Source organism: Sphaeramia orbicularis, chromosome 9, assembly GCF_902148855.1.
Source record: "Sphaeramia orbicularis chromosome 9, fSphaOr1.1, whole genome shotgun sequence".
Classification (NCBI taxonomy): Eukaryota; Metazoa; Chordata; class Actinopteri; order Kurtiformes; family Apogonidae; genus Sphaeramia; species Sphaeramia orbicularis.
Window position 1 is genome coordinate 39,165,491 of NC_043965.1, and position 27,148 is coordinate 39,192,638.

The 27,148-nt window shown below is 41.9% G+C and overlaps 1 protein-coding gene across 2 annotated transcripts in view; it reads left to right on the forward strand.

The window, feature by feature from the left end:
• The window catches only part of cux2b (cut-like homeobox 2b), a 124,379-nt gene that overhangs the window by 22,873 nt on the left and 74,358 nt on the right, over positions 1–27,148 (forward strand). For both annotated transcript variants that reach the window (XM_030144059.1, XM_030144060.1), the window contains exons 2-3: positions 17,185–17,295; positions 20,114–20,161. In XM_030144059.1, the coding sequence (XP_029999919.1) occupies positions 17,185–17,295; positions 20,114–20,161 (159 nt within the window). The remainder of the gene's footprint in view (positions 1–17,184; positions 17,296–20,113; positions 20,162–27,148) is intronic.

Genomic DNA, 27,148 nt, shown 5'->3' on the forward strand with positions numbered 1-27,148 from the left:
GATGATGTGCTTGATTCATAACCCCAACATATTTAGTTTATTGTTATAATGGAGTAAAGAAACCTATAAAGCTGTTTTTAAATCTGAAAAACTTGAGTCAGATTAATTAGCCATCTATTAAAATAACTGTTGATTAATTTAATAATTGACATCTCATCATTTAACCATTGTTGCCATAGTCAGAAAAGTATTACACTGTTTGAGCCATTGTTGTGGCCATCTTATTAGAAATACTGATGCTTTACTAGAAATATTTAAAATGACTCGTAGTGATCATGGGTCCAGGTCAAACTGATGAATAAACCTTTGAATTTTCTGCTATCTCTCGGTCTAACACTCTTCTAGTTTTTGTCAAAGTGATAAAATATTCACTGTCGATTACTACAGCTGCCTCTGAGCCCTAACACCGGCCATCAGGACAGTCCTAGTTCGCAGTATGTTTCCATTTCTGCAAATCTTTGTCTGAGCAGCTCAAACTGAGTGTGATGGCTGTGGAGAGGAGTGTGACAGGTAGTTGATGTGATCTGGAGTAGAGCAGTGCGAGTGTGTGGTCTGCTGCGCTGTCTGTCTGATTATGTAAAATGTGGTGAGCTGGTGTAACATTGGCTGGCTGTTGCAGCGGTTTGCCAGCTCCGGAGGGCCTGTTGCCAGTTTTACATGAGAATGTGCGGCAATGCTTAGTAATGTTCCCCTCTCTGCATCCATAAGAAAACCCACACTGCCGCCCAAGGGAAAATGGTCGATACCATCAACCCAGCTGGAGGCCCAGGCGGCAGACAGAGGTTTCCCATTTTTACATCAACACTGATGTTTATTATGAGATCTCCTTTTACTGTAACCTGCCCTCCTTGCATCCCTTCTGTTCCTCATTTGGCCGATTATTACACCCATGGTGAGAACAAACAGTTTCCCTACTTAATAATTCACATCACTTTCATCTGATACTCAGTTACCATGGGCAATTTAGTAGTTGAATAATTTTGTGAAAAATTCATTTATTATCGCTGTGCGTTATGAATCTGGAGAGACGGAGAGTGGAGTGGTGGAGGATTTTAAATTGCGTCTGTGGAGCGAGGGATCCAAGGGAAGGTAATGTGTTCTAATGTTCTCAGCCATATGCATTGTTTTCAGGGCTCATCGGTTTTACATCGATTCCCACTGAAGTGTTTAATTGCATCATGAATATGATCTAATTCTGTCCTTTTCACTGAAACTGGAGCACTCTCTGCAAATGATGTACGGCCTTGACAGCACCACATCAGGATGTATTTTATATGGAATGTAAATTATAGTGTTAAATTAGCCTGGAAAGATAACTAGCTGGCACGGGGGAATGGACTCAACAGTTTAATTTAGTGTCAAAAGGCCGTGAAGGGATAAATCACCCTTCTCTCCTCTCTACTATGCCATATTAGGCTTTAATCATTCTCCCTTTCTTGTAATATCACTTGTTTCTCACTGCTGCCTTAGGAGTTCTTTAAAAAGTACAGTGCAGCATCACTTGACTGCTTTAAATGCCTCAGTGTGAACATAAGGGGAGACAAAGTTTTCCTTTCCTACTTTTACAGGTTTCATCATCTTAAGGGCAACATACATGCAACACTTCCACTTAAAAATATCTATAAACTTTTACATACAGATATAGATAAAAAAATATATTTTAATTTATTTGAAGTTTAACCAGGAGAAATCCCACTGAGCAGCAAATACAAGAGTTACAAGATCACAGTTAAAACACATACAACAGACACATATATAACTCCTATGTTCTACATTTTGTTAGATTGTGCACTTGGCCTACATTATATCAAATCTGCCGAAATTCAGAGAAATATGTCGTTTTACTCAATGTAATGATCTGTTTCCTTCTGTCATGTCATACTTTGTGACCTTACTTCTGAGAAACATGGTAATAAACCTGACAAAATATCAGAGGCTGATTGGTGTAAATCTCACAGTGTCACAGAATTCTATTCAGTTCATTCAACTGACAATATTATGTGGAGAAAACCCAACAAATCCACCGAGAGTAGACACTTTACAACAGTGAGAAGGAAGAAAACTGTCTTTAATGGAAGGAAAAACCTCCAACAAAACCAGGCTCACAGTGGACAGCCATCTGTCACAAACTGATAATTATACCTAACAGTAAGACAGCAGTATTTTGGTCACACTGCAGTTTGTTTTTATTATTTTCATGCCATTTTGCAGTGCAGTAATCCAATAGAAAGCTCATTAACTGATATATTTCAAGCTGAGCTAATGCATAGAATAAGATAAGGTAATGGTTAACTTAACATTAGATCCTCTCATCTAATGTGATGTTTAACATTAGATTAGCTGAAGTTATTTGCTGCAATTTCACGAGTGAAATTGTATAAAGTGAATATACATCATTAAACATAATATGAATAAAGCTTGAATACATTACCTTGTCTGTATATATGACTTCTGTCTGAGTGGCGTCATATTTTCTTTGGCAACGGTGGTGAAAACATCCCACGCTATGATCCCACGGTCCTTCATGATATCATCCAACAATACACCTTTAGTGACACTTTTGAATGACAGACTATTACATACAGTGTAGTTAAAGTACGTTTAATTAATTTCTGTCAGTCATGTTTTTACCAGCAGCTTCTTTTCTTCTTTGAAAGGTGAAGAAGTGCATCACTTTATGGCACAGTCTGGTACGTAGTGTATTCATGAAGCACATGAAAGCCATTAAGTTTGGTTTATAAGAAGTACCTCTCTCCGTTTCCTGTCCTCAAGGCTGGAGTGTTTGTCTGAGTGGCCCTGCCATTATCCAGAGTTACCCTTCATGACCCAAATAGGCCACTGCGGATGGGAGCAGCCTTCTCGCAGTCTGTTCTATCTTGTTCGTTTGTGTCCCCGATAACGACTTGAAGAAACCACCTGGCCAAGACCTGGGTTTTAATGTGAGAACTCACTTGGCTTTGTGTTCCCAGAACCCTCACGGTGAATTGACATTCAGTTTAATTCACTTCTCATTTGCTTTGTGAGATGGTTAGAGAGGATCATGGAGGAGCAGCAGGGGTCCAGATGACACCCTTAGGAGCTTTGAATACCTGTGCAGCCTCGTGAATGTCATATACAGTGGGTGCTGAGATATTTGAGACGTACAACTCACCACCTTACAACCTGGGTACCTCCTCGCTTGGTGAATTCCTCCCACTGTACTGCTGACTTTGACAGCTCTCTGGAGAGAAGGGCCCTTAAATTATCAAGTGGGGCTGTAGTTGTTTTCCTTGTTGTTTTCGTCTCTTAGGAGAGGGGGGGTTGGAGGGTGGGCTTTGGGGAAGGGGAGGAATTGGTATGTTAAATGAGCTATGGGAGGTCTTTTTTTTTTTTTTTTTTTTTTTTTTTTAGCAAGGGGGGAGTTCAGTCAGACGAGAATTGCTGCGCTGGGCGTTTGAGGCAGCTGTGTGAAGTCATTTTCCGGGAGTGCAAGCGGGAGAGAGGTGCGGATTAGGCAGCGCCTCTGAGCCGGAACAAGTCTGTCTGGGAAGGGATGAAGGCTACAAACCATAGATCTAATTCCCGCTCACGCTGCTAGACAGCACAGACACTCACACACAGCCAGTGTGAATTAGGCCCATTTGCTCCCCTCAGTCTGAGGCGAGCGAACACAGAAGCAGACAGGGAGAAGTTGACAGACTCCTCACATCCTGCCCTCTCTCCTGACTCCCCGCGCTGTTTCCAGCCCACCACCAAAAGCTGTCTCCAGCTCGAACTCATTTTTTATTGTTTCTTGTGCTGCAGGTCTTTATTATTGCTGACATTAACATGAACGCGGTGCAAAAACAGGTTCCACTGTAATCCTGAGAGGGAGGAAAAAAGGGCATTCCACTGGCAGTGCAGAAAATGTTTGCACCTGTGGCCTCATTGATTGCGTGCTTGAAACTCCAGTGCTCTGAACTTCATGTCTTTTTAATGTGTGTAATGCTTTGCCTCGGGTCATGCGATTGCCCTGAGGTTAAGGAAGGTTCATGAGGCCATGTGCAGCGGTGGATTAACCAATTCGCCATCCCTCTCCTCCCTTTCTTACAAACGCAGCTTCCCCTGTCTGCTCCCACATGCACCAATCCAAACCTAGTGCCCTCTTGTCGGCACACAACAACCTGACCCCAGAGCAATGCAGGGCACGGCTGAGATCAATGAGGCTGACCCACATACATTACCCTCCTGCCTTTTTGTGATTGGATACAGTTTGCTTGTGGGTCAGCCATAGTTTTACAGAGACGAGTGAGAAGTTGTAATGCAGTCCTGAATTAACCTTTGCGGACTACCCATCATGTTCTGTAAGTTATGGGTTGAGCGCTTCTCAACCTGGCCAGTTATCAGACCCGATGTTCAATGTTTTTACAGCAACTGCTGTTTTTTAATCCAATGAAACAAAATGTACTTATTACAATCTGGTGCTGGTGTGTTGGGACTAATAAGTGAGACAAAGTTTTACTAGTTTATTTTTTCTTTATTTACTTTTTAAAACTTGAAACAATTTTTCAATCTATTTTGGAGATGGAAGAATTGTCAGGCATGATTGTACTATCTGATATGTAATGTTTTTGTATTATCAGTATTATTTTAGTACCTTTTCTCACACTACTTGATGTTGCTGCTTCTCTTGGTTTGCCCTTGCTATTTAGTCTTGAATAGCCAGACCTACTTTTTCTCCACACATTTATAATAGGTGGTGCGCTAATATTCTGGAATAGGGGAAAACTACTGTGTATTTCTTTAAACAAATTACACTTGTGTTCGGCACATGGTGTGGTGGAACATTTCACAGATGAAGATGTCAGCCGTAGATCCTGGTGACAGAAAATGCCACATAAAACGCAAAACTTGTCATTTTTAATTTGTAGTTACAGCTCTGAGTAGATTCCTGAAATGGAGGGTTATTCCAGTAGAGTACAGTGTAGTCACCACTCTGGTGTTGAGTATCAGGACTGAAATTTGGTCACTTTGTTATTTTCTCAGTTTTAAGACACCCAAACATTGAAGCCAATATTGAATTTTTTACAGCAAATGTATATCTGTTCCATATATTAATTATTGGTCTCCTTTATCACTAGTAATCAGTATCGGCCATATTAAAACATATCAGTTAATGTGTACTGAATTTATTTAGTTCTTATAAATTGAATTAAAAAGTTCCCATTTAATTAAATTAATAAGGATTTTCTCCAACAGAATAAGGTTTAGGTACAGCGCCCAAGCTAAATGAATATACACTCAATATAGAGAGCATCAGAACTAACTAAATGACTTTGCCTAGATCTAATGGTTGTAGCTGATCCCCAGTTGACTTCTTTATAAGTTTTGTCATTAAGCTGCTTTTTTTTTTTTTTTTTTTTTTTTTTTTTTTTGCTGTTTATCATAGGCTTGCTTTATACACAGATAATGATCCTAAATGATGTTAAATTGTATATTTATGTAGAAAAGGGACATATTTTCTTGTGGGAATACTTTACAACGTTTTTTACTATACAATACAACAAGTATGATGAGGGTCAAAAATATGAATAAAAGTTATTTTGGCTGAATTCAAATCATTTCCAACCAAAGCCCTCTGAGAACCCAGGTGTTTCAGAGGAGTTTTTAGCTGGAGTTTGCATTGTTATGAACTTTTTTTTTACTGCATGTTTTGGTTCCCATTAACCGTTAAGAGTCTTCTTGATCACTAATACTTAGTACTGGTGTTGGCAGTTATCATAAGTGGTGTTGTCTGAAGTTTTTGTGGCACTCTCACCTTGTGTGTAAACAGTATTTCTGTTTTTCTACTGAATACACAGCACTATTTTTTTTTTCCAGAGAACTTCCAAAAATCAATTGGGTTGCTTTAGTTATTAAAGGCTGGTTTTAAAGCTCTGTTAGCTGTGAGGAAAGATGGAGACGTCGGTGGAAGGACCCCCTGTACTCTCCTGACGCGCTTGTCTTTCCCATCACAACCCTCTGCACCCTGCGTGCCCAGTAATGAGTTGTATTACATGCTCTGCGGTGGGTATGTCTTGTGTTAGGAGTCTATATTCAATCTTTGTACTGTGAATGGAAGGGAAGGCTCTTTGTGTGTCTTTGAGAGCCACTGAATTGAAACGGTGTGCACCGAGTGAAGCTGATGAGGAGAGAGCGAGTCCTGAGAGGAACATGTGGATGCCTGGCAGGCAGCGAAGCACTGTTGTATGTTTGTGTGCACTTGTGCGTAGACATGTATCTAACAGTATGTCTGCGAGTGCTCTCTGTGTGCTCACTGCAGACGAGTCGGGTTCAAGGAAATGTGCTGCTGAGCTGGATGCTGCAGGAATTAGCCGTAGTTATTTGGTTTACTTATTCCACAGTTTCAAATGGCCTGCCAAGAGATAGTGTATATTACATGAATGAAAATCTACTCTAGTTGCCTCATTCATCACTTGAGCTTCTCATTGTGACCCTTTATAAGGACCAGCGAGGGGGCTAGCTATGGGCTAAGTGATTTTATGAGGCAACATCATGTGGCTCAGGTCTTATTCCTTTTTGTAGGAATGCATTTTCCTCTTAGATGGCAACAAACTGCATTTGCACTTAAAACATATTCTGTAATCTTCTGTTATTTTACATACAAATTGCATCCTGGGCGATGCATTCATCATTGCTCATATCCAGCCCACTCTTAAATGAAAAATGTATCTGAGATGAATAATGGATCCCTCCATAGTATAATTTTGTGTTTCTTGAATATAGTCAAGAGTTCCTCCTCTGCCTCAAATTTACCCCCTCCCCTCCATGCTCAGATGAAGTTTTAGAGGAGAGAGATATGAAGAAAAATTACTTATTGTTTACCTGAGAGTTTTTACAATATGAAGCTGCTTCGACACAGATAATATGTGGAATTTGGTGTCAAAGAAAGTACATTGTCATTGTGTATCACAGTGCCGTGACTTCAGGATACACTACATTAGAACACCAATCAATCATGATCATGTAGCGTACCTTGTATCTTAAATGTTTAGTCTGTGGAACAGTTGTTTGGTGGATGATAGGGTTTGAAGCTGGCTGCCGTTCACAGGTGCTGCTGTACTGGCAGCATTAGGGGCTTCCTCTGGGGGCCATGGCTGGGCAGCCTTGTGTGAAGCCAGGAGAATTGAGGTTGAGTAGCCGAGCCCTCTGTCTTTATCTCTAATTACATGGTGAGGCTTGGGGAGATTGGGCAGAACTGTAAAGCCCCACAGATAGCTCGTCGGCCCCCCTGGCTGTAACACAGCAGGGTCTGAGGGTGTGAAGCAGAACCGGGTCTGGTGGGGCTCTAATCCCACCGCAGACGTCCTCCCCAGGGAGTCTTCGGAGTTTCTTTCCTCTGCACGGCAGCTCCACAGTCTGCCACGTTTCCAACATTCCTGCCGCTGGGGGAGAAGCATGCTGAGGCTCCGGCAGCCCACTCTGTCGTGCTCTACTTGCTCCTGTCGGTTTTTGTCGTCCCCAAAGTTTCCCAGCCAGTCCTAGGAGACATCCTGACACCGAGTTGCAGATGGGAAGCATTGGACCGAGGCAGCTGGTGTCACAACGTGGATTGGAATTCACAGTTGGGATAAAATATGAAACAAATATGTCATTATACATATGTTTTCTGCAGTTTGTTCACCCAGCTGTTTTCTTACACAGGCCTTTCTGCTCCCGTTCGCCTTGGCACATACTAAACCTGGGTAACTCTGACTGATCACAACCTAATATTTGTCCCATTTTTCTCAGCCAGTACTTTTCATGCTCTTGTCACTTGATTCACTCATAAGAGCTCTGTGTTCTGGATTTGAATGTTGACACTGTTTTGAAGATATGAAGCAACACTATCAAAGGAGAGCACAAAACATACTTCACTACAAATGAAGAAGGCAGAATTATTCCCAGTCAGTTAAGTGTCCTTTGATTCCTCTGCAAGTTTAATCTGCAGAAATCGATAAAAGGATGCATGTTGGGCTTGGGAGTCAACAGCAGCAGTGTTTGATGGGTAAACCGACAGCCAAATGGATGATGTGGGGGAGCATTCATCTTTCTTTAGGCAAATTGGGCCGCTAGGTCCCAACTAATTGATTGATTGCATGACTTGCTGATACAATCAAAGCCTGGCCTGATTTATGGCGATAAATCGATTGATTAATAAGGTTTTCTGTGATGGGGTTGGTCTGCGATGGTGGTGAGAAGTGGGGGGAAGACGCCTCCAAGTCACACATCTGTCTTGGAGCCGTCAGCCTTGTTGGTTTAGTGTGGTAATAAGAAAGGCCTGGATCTCCCAGCTGACATTTACAAAGAGCTGCCTGGCTATGACCCGCTCCCTAGATTAACCTCCACTTGTTCTCATAAGCACCACTGATATTAAAAGATGGGGAGCAGTAGCAGCCGGGGAAAAATGAAGTGTGACTTTTTTCGGTTCACCGTTTGCATACATCATTAGGGGGAACAACAAAAATCAATTGCACATTCCAGAATAAATAAAAACAAATATCTTGAGGAGCGTAATGCAAGGGCCTCTTGTTGACTCTTTCCAGATTACATTTAGCTCAGTGTTTAAACGTTGATTTACAGCAAGATGGAGTCCATTCCCTCCACTCGCCTGCCTGTCTGCCTGCCTGTTCAGAATATGAAATGGAAGTTAAACACTGTGAATCTCCAGTGTGGGGAGGAGGGCTCTGGATGTGTGGGCAGTGTAGCATCAAATAGATTGTGTTTCCTCCCGTGTAAACGCCTAATGTGTGCCGAGTGCTCTGACACAGATGAATGTAAGGAATTTGCTGTAAAGACTTTACGGCCCTTTTGAGAGACATGGCTGGGAACCGGTAGTGTGGAACCTGCTCCACGCCTCCCCGAACACACATCTGCACGCACACACACTCTCACTTACACAAGTGCTTACACATGCACACATGTCAAGGCACACAGCCCTCCAAGGAGAGCAGCTACATCAAACTGTTAAGGCTGGCCTGGACATCAGGGATACTTTTTATTTGCTTTGGGTCAGAAATGGCGGCCCTGATGATGTGATGAGAATCATCTCGCAGAGCTGCTCTACACTGAGCGCTACACATGTCATGTTTTGGCAGAAAGTAATCCTGGTGATCCCCTTGTCCAGGCTCTTCTTTTAATATATGAGCACTGCCTTCTGCTGCAGAACAGGGCAAATTATACAATGATTCATGTATAAACTGCCCTTTCAAGTAGTTGCTCCCATTTTGCAGCATTGGAACTCGGCTGCCAGATCTCAGAGCCTTTGTGATGAAGCTCAAAGCTCTCAGCTGCTTGTTGTCAGCACCGTTTTTATTCCCACTCTCACCGCTCTATTTAGATTCATTTATTTTTGGTTCAAATGCTGTAAAATGAAAGTGCGATAGAGAGAAGGAGGGTAAAGGAGCGCTCCCTCTCTCTCAGACAGGTGGCCCCGGTTTATGTCGCCGGGCCCCAGGGGCCCCGCTAACTGAGTCTGAGCGAGAGGAGGGACCTGTCTCTCAGCGCTACACAGGTGGTGTGAAACGCAGCCCTCTCTCCACACCTGAAATATTCAGATTCTTCCAGCGGCGTCGCTTTGATCTTGCTGCAATCGACAAGGGAAAACGGAGAGAGTAGGGGGGAGAAAACAACAAAAACAAGAGGAAGAGCAGCACACCTGAGAGCGAACAGATTGACATTTCTTTAGAGAGAATAAACAATCGCAGGTTAGCTGTGTTGCATCGCTCCAGTTCGTCGTTTCAGGTGAAAGTGGGCCATCACGGTGATGGCTGCATCTATGAAGACTAACTGACCTCAATGGTGGAGCTTCATAGAGACAAGTTCCCCACAGTGCATTCCTCTTTTCCCACTTTGAAAGAAAACAGGAAAACAAACCTTGTCCCCGATTTTATAGCTCAAGTTCGACACCAACACTGCTTTCCTAATTCTTTATATGTCCCCCACAAAAAAAAAAAAAAAAAAAAACTTTCTTTGGAGCATTGGCCGCTTTTTTGTTCTTGGATATTGAAAAGCGTCCCTGTCGCTGTTCTGCGTTTGAGCCAATCATTTGGCCGACGGAGGTTATCATGTCTTTTCTCAGGTTTCAACCCACTAGTCTGCTAATGAATCATAGGACTGTGTAATTAGTCACCCTGCATGTACCACACAATGACAATAGACACCCTGATTGTAACCACAGAGTTTGAAAGGAGCAGAACAATGGTTGGCCTTAATGATGATTAATAAGATGTTGTAATTGGCCTTCGTTTGGAGCATTCAGTCACAGATTGTAATTTGAAGTTTCTAATTGGAGGTTATTTATTAAAGTTATTCACTGGACTCAGAATTGATACAAGGTTGTTTGAAAGGACTGTAATAAGATGTTTTCACGATACCGCTTGATACTATTTTGAATAAGACTTGACAATATGTGGAATTTGAGCCACCCTGATCATACTGAGATGTGTTAGCAGAATATTAGTGAGAAATAAGAAATCTGTGCATGTGTGTCCACGTGTGCAAGTTGGAATTAAAGAGAGAGAAGTGTTGACAAGTAGGCTGTGCTCTGGTGCATCAGGCGCCAAAAACTCTCTAAATGAAGCAGGGTATGACGAATAATGGCTGACAACACCAGTCACACCTTTTGCTGATGGTTGTAACGCTCACACGCTTCGCTTTCCTTTTGTAAGATTTAGCATGCTGTTTGAAGACAGCCTGACTGACTGGGGATTAATTATTTTGGATGATTTATCAGACTTACCAGTCCAGAGTTTAGAGAGGTGTCAAAATGAAATGTGATTTTCCTCGTTGGTAAGTCCTCACGATCTATACGCTACCTACATATTTCTGCACGGTGCAGTCAGTAATTGCTGCTGCAGAGTGGACAGTTGCAGAAAGTGCGAAGTAGCCACAGGGCTATGGTTCCCAAGCAGGGGGTCAGGGTCTAATTAGGGTTTGCAAGCTAAATCTGTGAAATAAGACGCACAAGAAAACAACAATATATTCACAGAATCTCTAATCCTTACCATCCATCTCTGCTGTCATCTAAAAAGTACTTGGTCTAAGTACTTTAGTTTATTGGCTGAAGATGGGTCACAAGTAGATGATCGTTTTCCATGAATAATAACCCTAAAATTTTGAGGACTCCTGCCTCAGGGAGCTTTTTGTCAGAAGTTTCCAAACAGATAACACATAAGTAGCATGTGGCGCTTCAAATGGAATTTTAGACGAGAGCTGTAATGGAAAAAAATAAAATAAATAGAGCATTTGAACAGGAATAAAACAAGAAAAACAAAACTTTGGTCATCTAATACATAGGAAATATAAGAGTAGACCATACACATAACCAGTGTGAGTGCAGATGTACAGATGCAAAAGCACAGCACTAACCTGAGTTAGTAGAGATGAATGGTCACTGTTACATATTTGGGTTAGATGTTGACTAATAGTGGATTCTAATGTAATAATGATCGTTCAGTAAAAATGCTGAAAATACTAAAATGGGTCAACTGGGAAATTAATATCTTGATCAAATAAATTAAAAAAAAAAAAAAAAGAATCTTGATCATAGAACAACAAACTGAAAGTAATTCTTTAATAGCAATGTTTTTTTTGAAATGTTATTTTCAGTACTTCCAGGGAAGATGCCTCATATTGACCATTTAGCAGAATTTTGCTGATACCAGTGTGTAAAATGTCCTATTGGTGCTGGTAATTATCTAAATCAAATAATTAACATCTTTTTGTGTTATTTTTGGCGGGATAGCACACCTGCCTGGCAACCTGGCCTTACCTGAATTGCCGTAATGAGGTAAACCCCACCCATCTGGCACTCTCAGCAGGCTAAAACAAACTAGCGTATATGCAAATGGTCTTTGACTGAGGTCAGGCGTGGCATAGCAGCAGTGAGACGGTGGTGTGAATTGGAGCAGCTCTGGCCAAGCTGAAGGAGAGTAAAAGTGAAGGAGCAGCAGTCTGTGGTAAACAGATGGAGGGAGATGCCAGGTGATAGCAACCCCCTAGTGCTTCCCTGTCAGAGGCCGTGTGCACGGCTCACATTCCCAGCGCCGGGTCACGGAGGTCAGAGGCTCCTCCTGCCTGGGTCTCTCTGTCTGGACGGTCCAGCACACACATACACACTCATAGTCTGCCTGTTCGCCGCTTAACTGATGCTCAGCCCAAGGAGGCCAGATAAGAGTTCATTTTGAATCTTTCATATGGACAGGAGCCAATGTGCACTTTCTGCTCAACCACCAAACTGCCCCCTCCTCCCGTCCCTCAGCGGCTGAGTGGGGGGGGGGGTGCGATGGGTGGGGGGGGTTGCCAGTAATAATGTTGAGGCCAGACTAGACTGCAGTGATTGGGGCCATTGATTGTGGTGATTTGATTTATTGATCAGTCCCCCCTCTCAAATGTGGCGTCTGAGATGCGGGGCTAATCTGAGGCAGCTATGGACAATCTTGTGCCTCACAGAAAATGGGAGGCGATAAGGAATGTATGAAAGGAAACTACACTTATCTTAATCACACACTGGTCCCTGCTCAGCTTTGCTGCAAGCCCCCGTGTGCGGATGTCAGCGCACATGTGTCTCTGCACACGCATGTGTGCCCACCCGCTCCTTTGTGCGAGACCTTGCGTGCAAGTGTGTGTGTTTTTGCGTCGGTGTGCGTATGCGGTGGGGGTTGTGAGGCAGTACAGTCACCAGGCAGAACAGAGTGGATCTATAAATTGATGGAATTCAAAGCCTCCAGCATCGATTACCATTATAACAAACAGCAGCACACAGAATGTCTGATTATTTTTAGACAAAGATTCTGTGCTCTCAGCAGCAATTCTGCTGATGCTGTCACACTTTCAGACATCTGCCTATGATTGCAATTAGATGGGATACAAAAAGAAAAATAATACCCCATCTGCATTTTCCCCTCTCTCCTCCTCCTCCCTATTTTTTCCTCTTTAATTTGTGCTGTCCAAGCCCAGTGCACACAATAGTGATTTTGACTCAGTCTACCTCATTGCAGTACCTTGGTAGTTTTTTTCCCAGTTGTCAACATTTTCCACCATGGGTTGTCTTTGTGAAAGGCCAGAAAATAGCTTACCACTACAGATGTAATCAAGACGAGCTAGGTTTAATGAATCAATGTCAAATCTGCTCCAGCACAATACATTAGTGAGCCCCGCATTTTACCTAAAACACTCACACAAGCAAGCTCACACTTAAATCCAATTGTTACAGTACATGTCTCTACAAAGACCTTTGTTAAGAGAAATTGTCTTTGCTGGATTAGATAATTGTTGCCTTTTGCCTGTAATGGACAAAAGTGACTGTTTGTCATTCAAGTGAAGTGCAACACACTTTATGTTCATGTTATAATCCCTGGTTCATTGTTTTGTAGCAGATTAGTTGTCACCTCTCTTATTCCTGCCCTGTTTTATTTAGAGACTGAATGGACCATTACATTCCTCACTGGAATGTGGATGGGTTCTAGCAAGAGCTTGGCAATATGATACCAGTCATGATACATCGGGTATGGTTTAATATAAGCTATTACAATAGTGGAAGGCAACATAAGAAAATTATGATCATATAAACACCATACCATCATAGATATAATATCTAGGGGAAGTGGTTTAAATATTGAACTATTCCTTAAAGATCATTATATCAACATAATATCATGTTGTGTATTATGTCTTTGTGTTACACCTCTATGCTGAAGCACATGACTATATGAACATGAGCTGTCGTAATTCATGGGTCCAGAATGGTAGAACTTTAATTTTGAATTCAAATGAATGTGCAAGTCCTTGGTGAGCAGTTCTTTTCCTTGTTTGTGCTTCAACAATTCATCACCAGCTGCCAAATAGCTACACATCTATCCTTTTGCAGCCAATAAGGTTCTGGTTTCTTATTATTGGTTTATGAGTCAGAAGTCATGATGCTCCTTTTGTTTCTTAAATTGCTTTGGACACACCACGACTGGTTCCATGATCAAAATCTGCTGTTCCTGCCCCTCCAGCCCCAGCGACAGCTCCGCCCTCCCCAGGGGAAACTCATCAATTATGGCTGGATGTTTGACTGGCAGAGGCTTAATGACAGGAGCTCTGTATTGACCCGACTGCCACACACTGAAAATTCGGTCCCAATCGCCCTTTTTAAAACCTGTCAAATGATTACTGAGAATCTCCTCTTCACACAGAGGTTTTAACTCAGTTGTGATCAGTGTTTAAGAGATCACCTACATCTACAAGTTCATGCAAATGATTTTGTGAAGGAAGAAGATCAACTGAATGGAAGCAGATAAGTGAGTTTTATCTGGGATCTCAAAGGTGCCCTGGCTTTAGGTTGAAACGAATCACATCTGATTAGGATGAGCAGAAAAAAATCTTTGGTATCTCCTGTCTCTGGAGATAGCTTTGCCAAACATAGTGAAGTTTCCCCCATCATCAGTCTGAGGAAGACAAAGTAGCAAACAGTCTGTTCTGCTTCACTTCTTTCCAGAAAGACAGACAGTAGGTTTCATTTGATGGGCTGTTGCCAAGGCTCCCCTCCCTTATAATGGTCTACAAACTGTAGGGGTGCTTTCAAAATAACCATGCCATTATGATTGCACCGTTCAGCTTGCATACAGCATGAGCATTCACTGTTCACATCAGCTGAGCTGTAATAAAAAGTGAACCCAGCTCTACACTGTGGCCGCTAAAGCACCGGCTGACTTAGAATCACCACACTGTTATATCTTAAGTACTTATAAAATCCACTCAAAGTCACTTCTAGAGGAATTTTCTCTTGGCAAGATTAGCCGGTCTGGGGCCATTTGAATCTAGTGGAGGTTGGCCGGCCCCTGAAAGCACACTCTCTAATCTCCAGGAAGTCTCATCCCAGATGGACTGTAAGGACTAGCAAGAATTTATAAAGTCCTGTCGCCTTATCCTACACAGCCATGGCCTTTTTCATAGTGACAGTACAGTTTACTAGGAATGACATTTTCTCCAAACCAAGTGTGTTGACTTCTTTTAAACATTTGGATGCGGACTAAGAGTAGAGGAAGAGTAAGCACAGAGGATTAGAGATAGTAACCTGATGCTCAGAAATATTTTCTTTTATATGACATCTAGAGCTGCAATGATTTATTGATAAATTAATAAACTGTCAGCTGTTAAATCAGGCAGAAACTATGAGTAATTATTTAAGCAAAAGTTAATTCTCTCTTTGCTTCTTTAATATTCGAGTATGGTGAATATCCTTAGGTTTTGGGCTTTTTTCACCATTTTTGGGTATTTTACCGATCAGCTAATAAAAAAAATTGATTGACAATTAAATGAATCATTTGTTCCTTCAACAATACAAGAGATGTGCGTCTGTTAGTTGTAGCTAGACTGTTCATGTTGTCCTTGAGTAGTAATGTCTTGTGTTTGGTTAAAGTTTCCTGAATTTATAGCACTCTGGAGGTCTTTAAAATGTATTAAAATGCCTAAAACCCAATATTTTACATTTTAGGCCTTAACTGTCCGAAATACGACGCTGACAGGATGATTGGATGAAGTGCCTCATTGACGCCAATTGGAAAGAGTCACATGGGAAGTCGGAGAAACGTAAAGCCCTCAATAAAAAGCCATCAGCAAATGCCTTCCATCACCCAATATTGCTCTGTATTCACACTGGGACCATCAGCAACTGCGATTGATGTGAAATGGGTCTTAAATTGCATTCATAATGGTCATAAAAAGGTCTTAAAAAGTCTTGAATTTAACTTGTTGAAAACTGACTTGCAAAACCTCTTAGGGGTACACTGGGGAATAGTATTTGAGCATATGAAGTGTTCGACTTTTGGGATTGCCTTTAGCATCCCATTGGCTTCTCCTTTCTTGGCTAAGCACTCTGCACTCAGTCCTACATTAGCTGCGTTCCGACTCGTCAGTCCAGGGACTTGAACCGGCAGCCCTTCAATTAACGGCCTACTTCTCTGACCGACAGGCTGCCACCCTCCCACAAGGCCGTGCAGTTAAAGTTTCATCCCTCCATTTTCTGCCTTTTTTTTTTTCCTCCTCTGTGATGATTTATTAAATTGCCTTTAAGTAAGACTGCAGATTAATTAAAACACAGTCAATTTAATTTCCCAGCGTCACATATAAATTCGCACTGGTAATTGAATCCCTGCACTCCACTTTTATATTGTAACCCAGCAGTTACAAGAGAAGATCCTCATCAATAACTGAAGAATCACAGTCAAAATGAAGAGGAGGTGAATGTACGCTTGTCTGTTCCAGCGCTGCTCAGTCAGTACAGGAGAGTGGAGTTTGAATCTGTTTTCCTTTTTTTTTCTGTTAGCTGAAAGAGCCGGGAATTGGATGACTGATCGATAATATCGGATTTGCGGATGGCATGTGGTGCAGCTGAGTCCAGCATGAATGCAAGGTTCTGATGAAGGGCCTGCTGTACAGACAGCTAGTGGATCAGACATGTTGTCGGGGTGGAGCTCTGATTCGAGTAACACAGAAATGTAAACAACTGATGTGCAGAGACATTAATGGAATAGCGATCAGGCCTGTTGTTGTAGCAAAAGGGTAATTTGGTTAAAGCTATGGAGGGCTGCTGCTGTGTATTGAAAATCTGTGTCGGATCAATATAAAGATCTGGGGGAAGGCGATGGGAGAGGGATTGAAAATAGGCTGAAAATAGATCTGACCTGCAGTAATTACGACAGCAAGTGAGGCGTTTGTATGCTTGAATCAGGTCTTGGCCGGGCTTTAAAAAAACGCCCTTCATTTCAGGAGGAAGCTCTATTTGTTTGTAAAGGTGTTTGTCAGGTTATTGGGTCTCTGCACGTGACTCCCCCTCCCCTTCTTTGTCTCTCTCTCCACTTTCACTCTTCCTCTCTCGTTCCCTCTACCCCCTCCACTCCCCTCTCTGGCGCTCTATAGCCGTTGCAAGCGTATTGATTATTTCAAATACTGATTATCTAAAAGGCCTTCTGCTACTGTAGGCATTGGATTTATTTTGGCTTAATTATTTATGGGCCAGGGCTAGCTGTAAGTATTACTGCTGTGAGATCATGAAGGATTACATTGTTAATATTCAGCAGTGTATTTTTATTTATGTACACTCCAAGCTTTACTGGATGAGCGTTGGCAAGCTCCCTAAAGTGCCGTCTCTCTCCACTCTCTTCCTCTCACCGTTTTCTCTCTCTTTTGTGTGTTTTGTAGAGGGAGCTAAACTCTGTAGCATCTGAGCTGGCGGGTCGGCAAGAGGAGAGCGAACATTCCCACAAGCACCTGGTAGAGCTGAGCAGGGAGTTCAAGAGAAATGTCCCTGAGGTGAGTCTAACAGCCCCCCCCACCCCCCTTCTATTCTCTCAACTCTGTGTCGTTTTCCTCATCTTCACTTCTGCAAGTACTCGGTGTCTGCGCCAGGGCCGCTGCTTGAGCCCCCGCATATACCTTTTTATACAGTGAATTATTTATTTATTTTGTAAAAGCTGCATTAGTATATATTAATGGTGCACAAAACCGGCAAGAAGTCAGGGTTAGCTCCCCCTCCCCTTCAGCAGCTGAGTTAATATTTAAATGCTGAGGCCTTGCAGTAATGTTAGCCTCTGGCTGGGTGTGATGAGAGGCCAGGGGGCTCATTTAGAAGAGGTAAGCGCAACTTTGCTGCTTAATTTAAACTCTGAAGCCAAAATAAAAAAGTTATCTCGGTGTCAGATCCACCAGCTGATATTGACTTTTTCCAAATTTCGGTGATGTAACAGGAACAGGTGTCTCTCCAAACCCATGAGGAACGGGACTCGCACTAAACACAATCTGATGAATGCTAATGAAGACAAAACCCCCAAATGAACCCAGGCTCATCAAGATTCACACAAACACACTGTTTTAAATGTGTTTGCTAAAATTAACGATAAAGAAGAAAAAAGTGAATGTTTTTTACATTCTAACACTCTCTGCTGCCTTTCAACCCACCTTTCCACCTGGTCAGCAATGCAGTATATCTCTAATATTCCTCAAAAGTACAGTTTTATCTAGTTGAGAAAGTACTACAAACACTGAGAATGTTACTTCGATAGAGTTGGGTTACTTGTGAGAGACCTTTTTAGTTCCAAAAACTAAATCCTACATTTCGCATATATACTAGGCGAGTGGCTTTTGGACATCCAAGCTCCACAACTTTAGACTGTATCGTTTTATTTTAGTTATTTATTAAATTTTTTACCTTGGTGATATGTACTGGCCATAGACACTTCATCAATATCTCAACTCAACTTTATATATAGCACCTTTCATACATATTTCATAAATCAAACTTACAGCCCAAAGTACTTCACATAAAGAAGTAAAACGACAAAATAGATAGCAATGACTAGAATAAAGCAACACAAAAAGGAAGTTTGTCAATAAAATATATGATTTTTCTTTAGTAGATTAAATGCAAAGTGCAGTGAAAGGATGTAACGAATTGTGTGGCCAAACCTGAAACATGCTCCATCCCTGGTTGATACACAGATAATCATATCTTTTGATAACAGTGTGTGATATGAGAGCCACACAGCCATCATTTAATGGGTGTGTTGTTACTGCCGGTGCGGAAACATGAGTGCCAAACCGCATGTAATCTTCACCAGAAAAAAATCCGGCACTCTCACATGGACAGCATCGGTATAACAGTAATAATGATGAAAAAATAAATAGAACAGCATCCAGAAAACAAGAGAGCCATCATATGCCATTACAACCAGATGATTAAACACTTGCACCCACTAAACATGTTGCATTCAGAGGTTTGTGTGTATTTAGAAATATCAAACTTAATATATGTGGCTTAATAAGTGTTACAAGGACACATTATTTCATAGCCCTTTTCTATATGTTGTACTCTATTCCCGCATGTTTCTGTAAAAAAAAAAAAGTATTTCAAGTTCAAGTAAGGCAGTAAACTTCAAAATAAACACTTTTCTCCTGGTCTTGATTTAAACATATAATTAAAAATGGTCAATAATTATCTGTGTCAACTGATTAAACTGCAACAAGCCTTCGAGTTGACTCTGGTGAGTTATTTTTTCCCAGCTTCCCCCAGCACCACAGAACACAACGCTGTAACACACGCCGTAGAACATGTTAACTGAACTTCATGACTTATGTGATAGCTACAGGTAATACTAGAGGTCGACTGACATGAGCAGGAAAAAACTGACTGCTCTTTAAATGTCCTGTATCGCCCAAGAACCCACCTTCTGATCCACAGCGTCAAACCTTAGCTGTGTTTTTTACTCCATTTTTGACTGCTACTGCAGCCACCTTCTGCACAAATCTCCAACTGTTGCCTGTTAATTGATCTTATTAACATAGCATGCACTCATTTATTGTTGTTTATACTGCTCCATTAATGATCTAGTGCATTGAATCGTATGTGTTAGCTGGTTGACATACAATGTCGTCTTTAATTCCCCATATTTCTTCTTTTGTACAGCTTAACAGTTGGAATTTCCTGAAACCTTAATCCACCTTACTTTCATGAGGCAAAATGGCAATTAAGGTGTTCTGAACTGAATACATGAAGAGCAAAATCTATGAATGATACAGATATGATTTTGTCCTTTTTTATGCCCTTCTTTGAAATGATCAACCATTGACATCTTGGCTGAAGTCAAAGAGAATATTTTGATATTTTATAAATGAGCCCTCGGGCTATTTGCTGTGGCTCCGCTGCCTGTCTATATCAGTCTGAGTATGTAGTGTAGTGCTGTAATCTTGTCGGTATAATACAGGCGTTTAAGACAGGATCAGGCTGTCACCACTGGCAGCACAATCCCCTTACCTGAGGCTGTGGGAGCTCGCACAAGCCTGGATCCTGAGCTTTAACGCAACTACTGGAAAGCCCCACTTTTCAAACATGCCCACTCAAACCCTTTAGGTTTAACCACTAATACCCACACCCCATAACAACATGCCTCGCTCACTCACGCACACGGCGTAACAGGAGCTATGGAGGGAGTCCATTAACATTAAAGATTTTCCTTCTTATGGAGCTGTTTGTGCCTCACCAGGCTCCTACTGATTCCTAAACAGGTGGAGCATCTGCAAAATAAAAAAAAAAAAAAAAAATGCTGAGGCTGAGTTTATTTTTGTGTGTATGTAGGAAGTCCGGGAGATGGTGGCACCTGTTCTCAAGAGCTTCCAAGCCCAGGTGAGTCCTTTGTCTTTGCATTTTACAGATAACAGGTAAAGCTGCTGCAGAATATAACATAGAACATGCATGGATCATGAAATACCGATGATTTCATAAAAAGACTGCACAATGTTTAAGCTCTTTCTTGTTGAAAATGAGACACAATTGGTTCGATTTTGGTTATGCATACGTTATGGTAGCTTGCTTTACTTTTACTTTATTAACAAAGTGTTCTTCACACAAAAATCGGGTCAAATCAGGTCAAAATCTTGTTATCTACAGTTCAGACTGACAGCAACACCTGATTTGAAATCTTGAAGAAAAATCGGATCCATGTGGTACCATTCTTTGGCACCACACAAGAACATTTAAACACTTCTTTTGTACACCAGTAAAGTAATATTTACAAAAATTACATTTGTGCCACACTGGGATAACGCCCCAACTACAATTACAACTGATAGAATTTCACTAACTGCAGTAGTTTTTAGAAAATGGTGTCTTCCATAATGACCCAGAGATTAGTGTCTAGACCTGGAATTGGCACAGAATTTTGACAGAGACGGTCACAAATTCAATATTTTCTATGCAGGAAAAAAATATCAGTGCAGCTTTGTCATAATAGTGCACACCTCAAGCGCAACTTTAAATTGGTGAGGAACAAAAGAAGAACACCGGAAAGGAGGATTCAGTTGGAAAAACCAGGGCAACATCAGTTACATGGAATTTTTAAGCTACAGAAAGCATGATGTTGAACAAAAACAGGTACTTTGTCCATTAAACAACCTAATTTCCCTCTAAAATCACTTCAAAAGAGTTGTCACAGCCCTCCTGCTTTTGTGTTTGGTGTGTTGAAACTGGTTGTACAGGATTAAAGTTCAGGAAAGGATAAGTCACACTCAGAGCAAGTCTTCAGATTAAAAAGTCATGTTTTAGCTCTCATTATTAATTATCTTTGCAGATCCACTCCCCTATAAAAGTGCCCTGAATTGGATTAATTCTGTCAAAATAGCAAAATCGCTGCATACGACACTACATATACTGTATAGTGCAGGAAAACAATAATGAAATGTCATTCTTTCCAATATCTTGCAGCAGTTTTTGTAAGCTTTTCACTTTGCAGTTTTGGAAATAAGAGACAGTCCTGCAGGATTTTTATATACACACAGACCAAATGACTGTACTCCAAGAATGAATGATTTGATAGATAGACTGAGGAATCCATGGCATGCTTTTCCATGATGCTGCTCATCTGGTGCTTATTGACTGATGCCTTTTCTGTCAAAGTGAAGTAGCATCTATCTGCCATTAGATGATCAGATATCTGGCTTCTCATATTTTCTTGGCTGAGACAAGCCCTCATTTCCTGTTGTGATGGTGCATTCACCGTGCCCCCTCTGACGTCGCCATATTGAAAAAGTCATCTGATACCTACCAAGACTCTGCTCCAGCCATTAAACCAAGGTCATAAATCACATTTGTGAGCTGCGTTATGGTCCGCAAAGCAGAGGCTTATGGAAATGATACCACAAATATGTTTCCAGTCTCGCTCTGCCCTCTAAACTCCCGCTCAGTACTAACCTGAAAGCCCCATCATCTGTAAACATGAGAACACTCAGCATGGATTGTTCAGTTCTCTTGGAAGTGATTATTGGCAGCTTCTTTTTAATGCTTTATAATTGACTATGCCCGAGCAAGCGTGTTCCCTGGCAGGAGCTATCACATTCAATACTACACTCCACAATACTCCGTGGTTGATTTGTGTGCTAATTCAATTACTCTAACTGTAAAGTCGCACAAATATCAGAAGCACCCTTCCATATCTTTATTGTGCAAACAGGAACCCACAGGATTAATTTAAGCACCATTGATGTCTGACAACTGGGAGTCTAGAGATGTTTCATAGTAGATAAAATAGATGGCTGATAATGAGCGATGATTTTTTTTTTCTTAGCTGCAGGCCTTTCTTGGTACCAGCAGTCTCTCTTGTGTAACTTGCACAGGCTCTGCACATTGATAAGTAAACCAGCTTGCGGATGGGGGAAAAAAAAGCTATTTTTTGATGGCGAGGTGCAGCGAGTCGCTCGGCACACCATCATAATATAATCCTCTGGTGTTTTCTGATACACTTTGACCTTATTGGTAATGTCAAACAGCTTGCGGAGGCTTGTGAACTTTACCCAGCGGTAGTCCGTGCGACCTCAGTGTAAGCTGTGGGACCTCGACCTGCTGCTGCAAGGGAAAAGGGGGAAGAAGGTGGAGTTGGGTGGGCTTGTTTGACTGTGTGGTTTGGGATAGAGTAAAGCTCCCCTGCAGCTGCACATACAGGTGGCGGACGATAGAAAAGTCGTCGATATGTCTGTGTCTGTGCGCTTATATGTGAGCAAGGCTGTTTTTTTGGGGGTTTTTTTTCTGCAAAGGGAATTATGAAGAAACCACCTCTGTCAGATATTGTGCCACCTCCAGCTCTCGACAAAACTCTGATGGATGTCTTCATGGAAAACACTCTCCTTGCACACGACATGCATATCAAACAGGCTAAAACAGTGTTGATAATATGAAATAAAGAGTGAGGTCCTCAAAATAGCCACACCTTTGCAGAGAATTTTTGCATTTTTGTCTGCATTGTGGACTTGTTGAAACATTTCTTAAATTACACGAATGGGCCAACTGAGAAAATGTTCAGATATGTCATTTTGGAAGAACATCCTTAGCATATGGCCTTAGAGACATTTATGAGATACTCATTCTGATTAGGTCTTTATATAAAAGAAATATTACTTCACACTGAATCACTTTGGCAATCTTTTTCCTCTTCAAGGCCTTCAACAAATTTTTGTGTCTGTCTAAACAACAAAATAGTTGGTAAGTCGGCAAAACACAGAGCCTTTACAATCCCGATGAATGTTTGTTTGAAGTAACAGGTATCTGGTTGTCAAACTGTTGTAATCTGGTTATACTTTTATCAGTCGTATAATCTTCAAAGCTCCTAAGTCGCGTTTGCATGTTGAAAGTGTTTGCCGGTTGAAGGTGCGGTACACATGATCAGGACGGTTCCACCTCAGCCTCATTTTCAGCCAGGAAAAACCCCGGTGAGGAAGAACTGGGTCCTCGTACCCCCGCCCCTCTCCCGCCCCCCCACCCCCCTCCTGCAGTTCGGAGGCCCAGAGGAGTGCCTCATGGTATTTGGACCCTCATCATGCCACTTCTAAAGGAGAAGTCGGCTCCTTTGAAGTGTTTGCGACATGACAGGTTTTCTTTCTTTTCTTTTTCATTTCAATGTTCCCCACCCACTTTCTCTCTCTTCTCCCGTCCAATCTCGCCTTCTAATTATCGCTAACCAGGCGACTGATTAGAAACACGTTGCCGACCTAGTTTTTCTGAAGGAGCTCGGAGGAGGAGAAAGGGTTAATCCCAGAGCTGGTGGCTGTCATTGGTCGCTTCCCTCCTTCTTCTCCTCTTTTTCGTTCTGCTCTTCTCTTTCTTTCCCTGGAAGTTTGCTAATGAGGTCCCGTCAGAGCTGAGGAGAGGTGTTAATTTGGCCTTGTGAAGTAGGAAGGAGATTAAGGACAGTGAGGAGCTGAGTTTACGGCTTAAAATACACCGCTGTCCTTATTAATCCACAGGGCCCTGGGAGACCGGCGTTTTTGGTTTTATAATGAACACTGTCTTATAATGAAGGTAATTTTAATAAAAATTTACTGCGAAGAAGAGGAGATGGTACATGTCTCCATGGTCTCAGGCACACCTTTGGGGCTCAGGGATATGACAGTTATTTCTCAAATAACCGATCACTGGAGAGACGGGCCCGTTGGACCACACTGTTCACACAACTTTCACACAAGCGCTCGCTGCCGTCTTGAACATACAGAAACCAGTCTCACTAAGACTATGTGGGCTTCTCAATGTAATTTACACCTCCCTCTCACTTTAGAGTGTAAACTCCCCTCAGGATAAACCTTCGTGAGGCGTAAAAAAAGAAACAGTGACTGATTTCGTGTATGCTTGTAGCCTTTTTTCCTCCCATGGAGGCAGATTCCTCCTCATATCCGGCCTGTACCAATCTGAATATCAGGCCCAAATTAACCAGTCATTCTATTTTTCTCCTCTCCTCTTGATGTCGTTTGGTGCTCTCAGAGAAAGAAAACAGCAGTATGGGTCCCTAATTACTGAAACTTGCTTTACAATGATAATCCGTGGAGTAATTTAGCGTGCACAATGAGAGTTGTGGTGCTTGCGCAGATGGAGATTCTGATAAATAGTTTGTAACATGTAATTAGCAGCTTTGCCGGTTACATACCATTAACCCCTCAAGCTCAGGAATCATTATTGGCCCTCATTATCAAGCAGCAAGGTACGATCGAGCTGACTAGACATCAAAAACATCAAACAGCTATTAAAGCACTGCGAACTGGGGGCCGGTGGACACCTGTTTATGAGTCTAACTGTGCCATTTCTTCCCCTGAGGTTGGGAAGTGATGATGTGGGGGAAGACAATGTTTTTATGTATGTTGTTGTTGCTGTGTGTTTTCTGTGAGAGGTGTTTTGACTATGCAGCAGCTTTTCTAACTCCATGAAAAAAGAGATCACAAAATGGCTGCAGCCTCTCACCTATAGGACTGAATTCCCCTGATTAAAAAGACAAATATCTCAGTTTATGAGCAGCATCTCTTTGTTTCACCACGCCATTCATGTAACTATAATCTGTTCCTTCGTCACCTCCTTACAGAGTTTGAGAAATACTGTGAAACAAAAATCATTGCAGGTCTTTGATTGTTATATCTACTTAACAAATCCATCAGTCACATTTTCAAGCTAAATGCAGCTGTATTCCAAATGGTTTGACCTGTAGCAATCAGGAGAAACTGAAACAGAGCAGTTTATATGCAGCATTTCTTTGTATTACAGTAGTGATGGTGTAAGCATCATTTTTTCTTTCATCATCCACTTTGTTTTGTGAGACAAAAGAGAACTAAGGCATAATGTGCATCAAAAGTAATTCGTTCTTGGATTGTCAGATATCAGAGCTAAATCCAACTGGGCTCATGTACTGCAAATGATTTGTCCAGAGTCATGAGTGTCATTAGAGGCCTTACCCACAGTGCCTTGCCCTGAGCTCGCCCGCCATGCAGTGAGGTAGACAAACACCGTCTTTGATCATCCATCGAGAGACGACCAGTTCTTCCTCCTTTTGATTAATTCCTGAAGGAAATGATAATTTCTCTTGAATGTATGAATATGTTATGAATAGTGGAATGAATCAAAGAGTAAAGGATGATAATTAATTACAGCGCTATGATAAAAGGCTGTGGGTGTTATGACGCAAGCTTCCTCCGTGTCATTATGAGAGGCTCCGTAATTACCTTTCTGCACGAGCCAGCGCTCCTGGCGGTGCTGGCGGTGAGAGTGCCGCTCACTGAGTGAGTCTAACGGTCATAAAGCTTTTCCCTGCCTAATTGTCTGAGGGGCTCTATGGCACTTTCATAGATGAGGGACTGCGCCGTTAGGAAAAATGCTCAGCGGCGCTACAGCTTTTCCAGCTCAATGAAGACAGATCTTCATCATGGGCTAAACCTCGCGGTTATTAGGTACAGATTGCTTGAGTGGATGGCTAACTTGGGAAGGTGGAGTCGGACAGATTCATACGCTAAGTCACAAAAAAGTGCTCCTAGTTCAGGCCCACTTTTAAAAGCAAACAAATGTTGATTTCTTTGTATATTGCACATTATTGGCCCATACTTCCAAGCCTATAAACCAGATCCCTGCCTCACTGTTACCTCTGAATATTCCCTTTGTGTTATTATTCATGCCCTACCTTATGTAAGGGGCATTTACGACTCCCTCCTACTGCTCTCACTCACTCCCACTCTCCCATCCTTCCCCTCCCGCCGCCCCCCGGCTATGACCAGACTGCTCCATACTGGGCTGACGAGGTATCTCTAATGCCTGTCTCCTGCGCCGACATCTCAGGCTCATTGAGCAGCAGACCAGGCCCAGGATCTCCAGGCCATTTCCTATTCACAGCACGTCCAGGCCTCCAGCCTATTGTGGGGAACATAATGGGCTCCAGGGCCATGTAAACCACCGGCTCTCTGCTCCAGGTTTATCGCTTGTGTCCTCTTCATACTGAGGAGAGGATAAGGAAGGTGGGAGGCAGGAAGGAGAGGGGGACAGAGCCAAGGGGGAGGGGGTGGGATGTGGGGCGGTGTGGGAGTGTAATTGGACATTAGATAATACCTTCCTTGAGTCTTTTACATCCTCTGCCTCTCTGGAGGGGACTGCTCTCAACATCAGTACAGAAAAGCTCCTTTGACCCAAACTTAATGCACTTCTTACTGTTTCAGCTTTTATTACTTTAAAGTTTACTTCTATTGATTACAATTAGTCAAAGACGAACAAGCTTATATGTGGATATTGGATCAAATATTAGCCATCTGTCTTATGTCTCAGTATTTTTTGTGTCATCTTACACCACAGACTGTACATGGACAGATGAACCGACAAACCTGTCAAAGGTCGTTTTTCACAGTTATTTCAAACATTATTACAGGGCATCAGATTATGTAAATATTGACCAATTTAGCTGCAGAAGGATATTTAACAAAAGTGCTGTAAAGATCTGGTGTCTTTACCATCTTAGTTCAGGGTCAATATGTTAAAAAACCCAAACAAGATGCAAATAGATTTGAGGTAATCTACTTGTATAAATTAGATGCTATAACTAAACATTTGTCCTTTTTAAAATTGTCATATTGCTGCTCATTTCTGCTGTGAACTGCCTATTAATTGGCACATCGTTCTCCTGTCTGTGTTCTTTCTCATAGGTTATATTTGGCTTGACATATTTTGGTTCAGTCTAAATATTCTCAGATGCATTTTGGAAGAAGTCTAACTTTTTGGAAAAATCATTTATACAGTTGACGTCAGTTTGGGCAGTCTGAAATAAAAAAATTTAGCGAAGTTAATTTTAGAGGTGGTGTGGTCACATTTACACCAAACATAGAG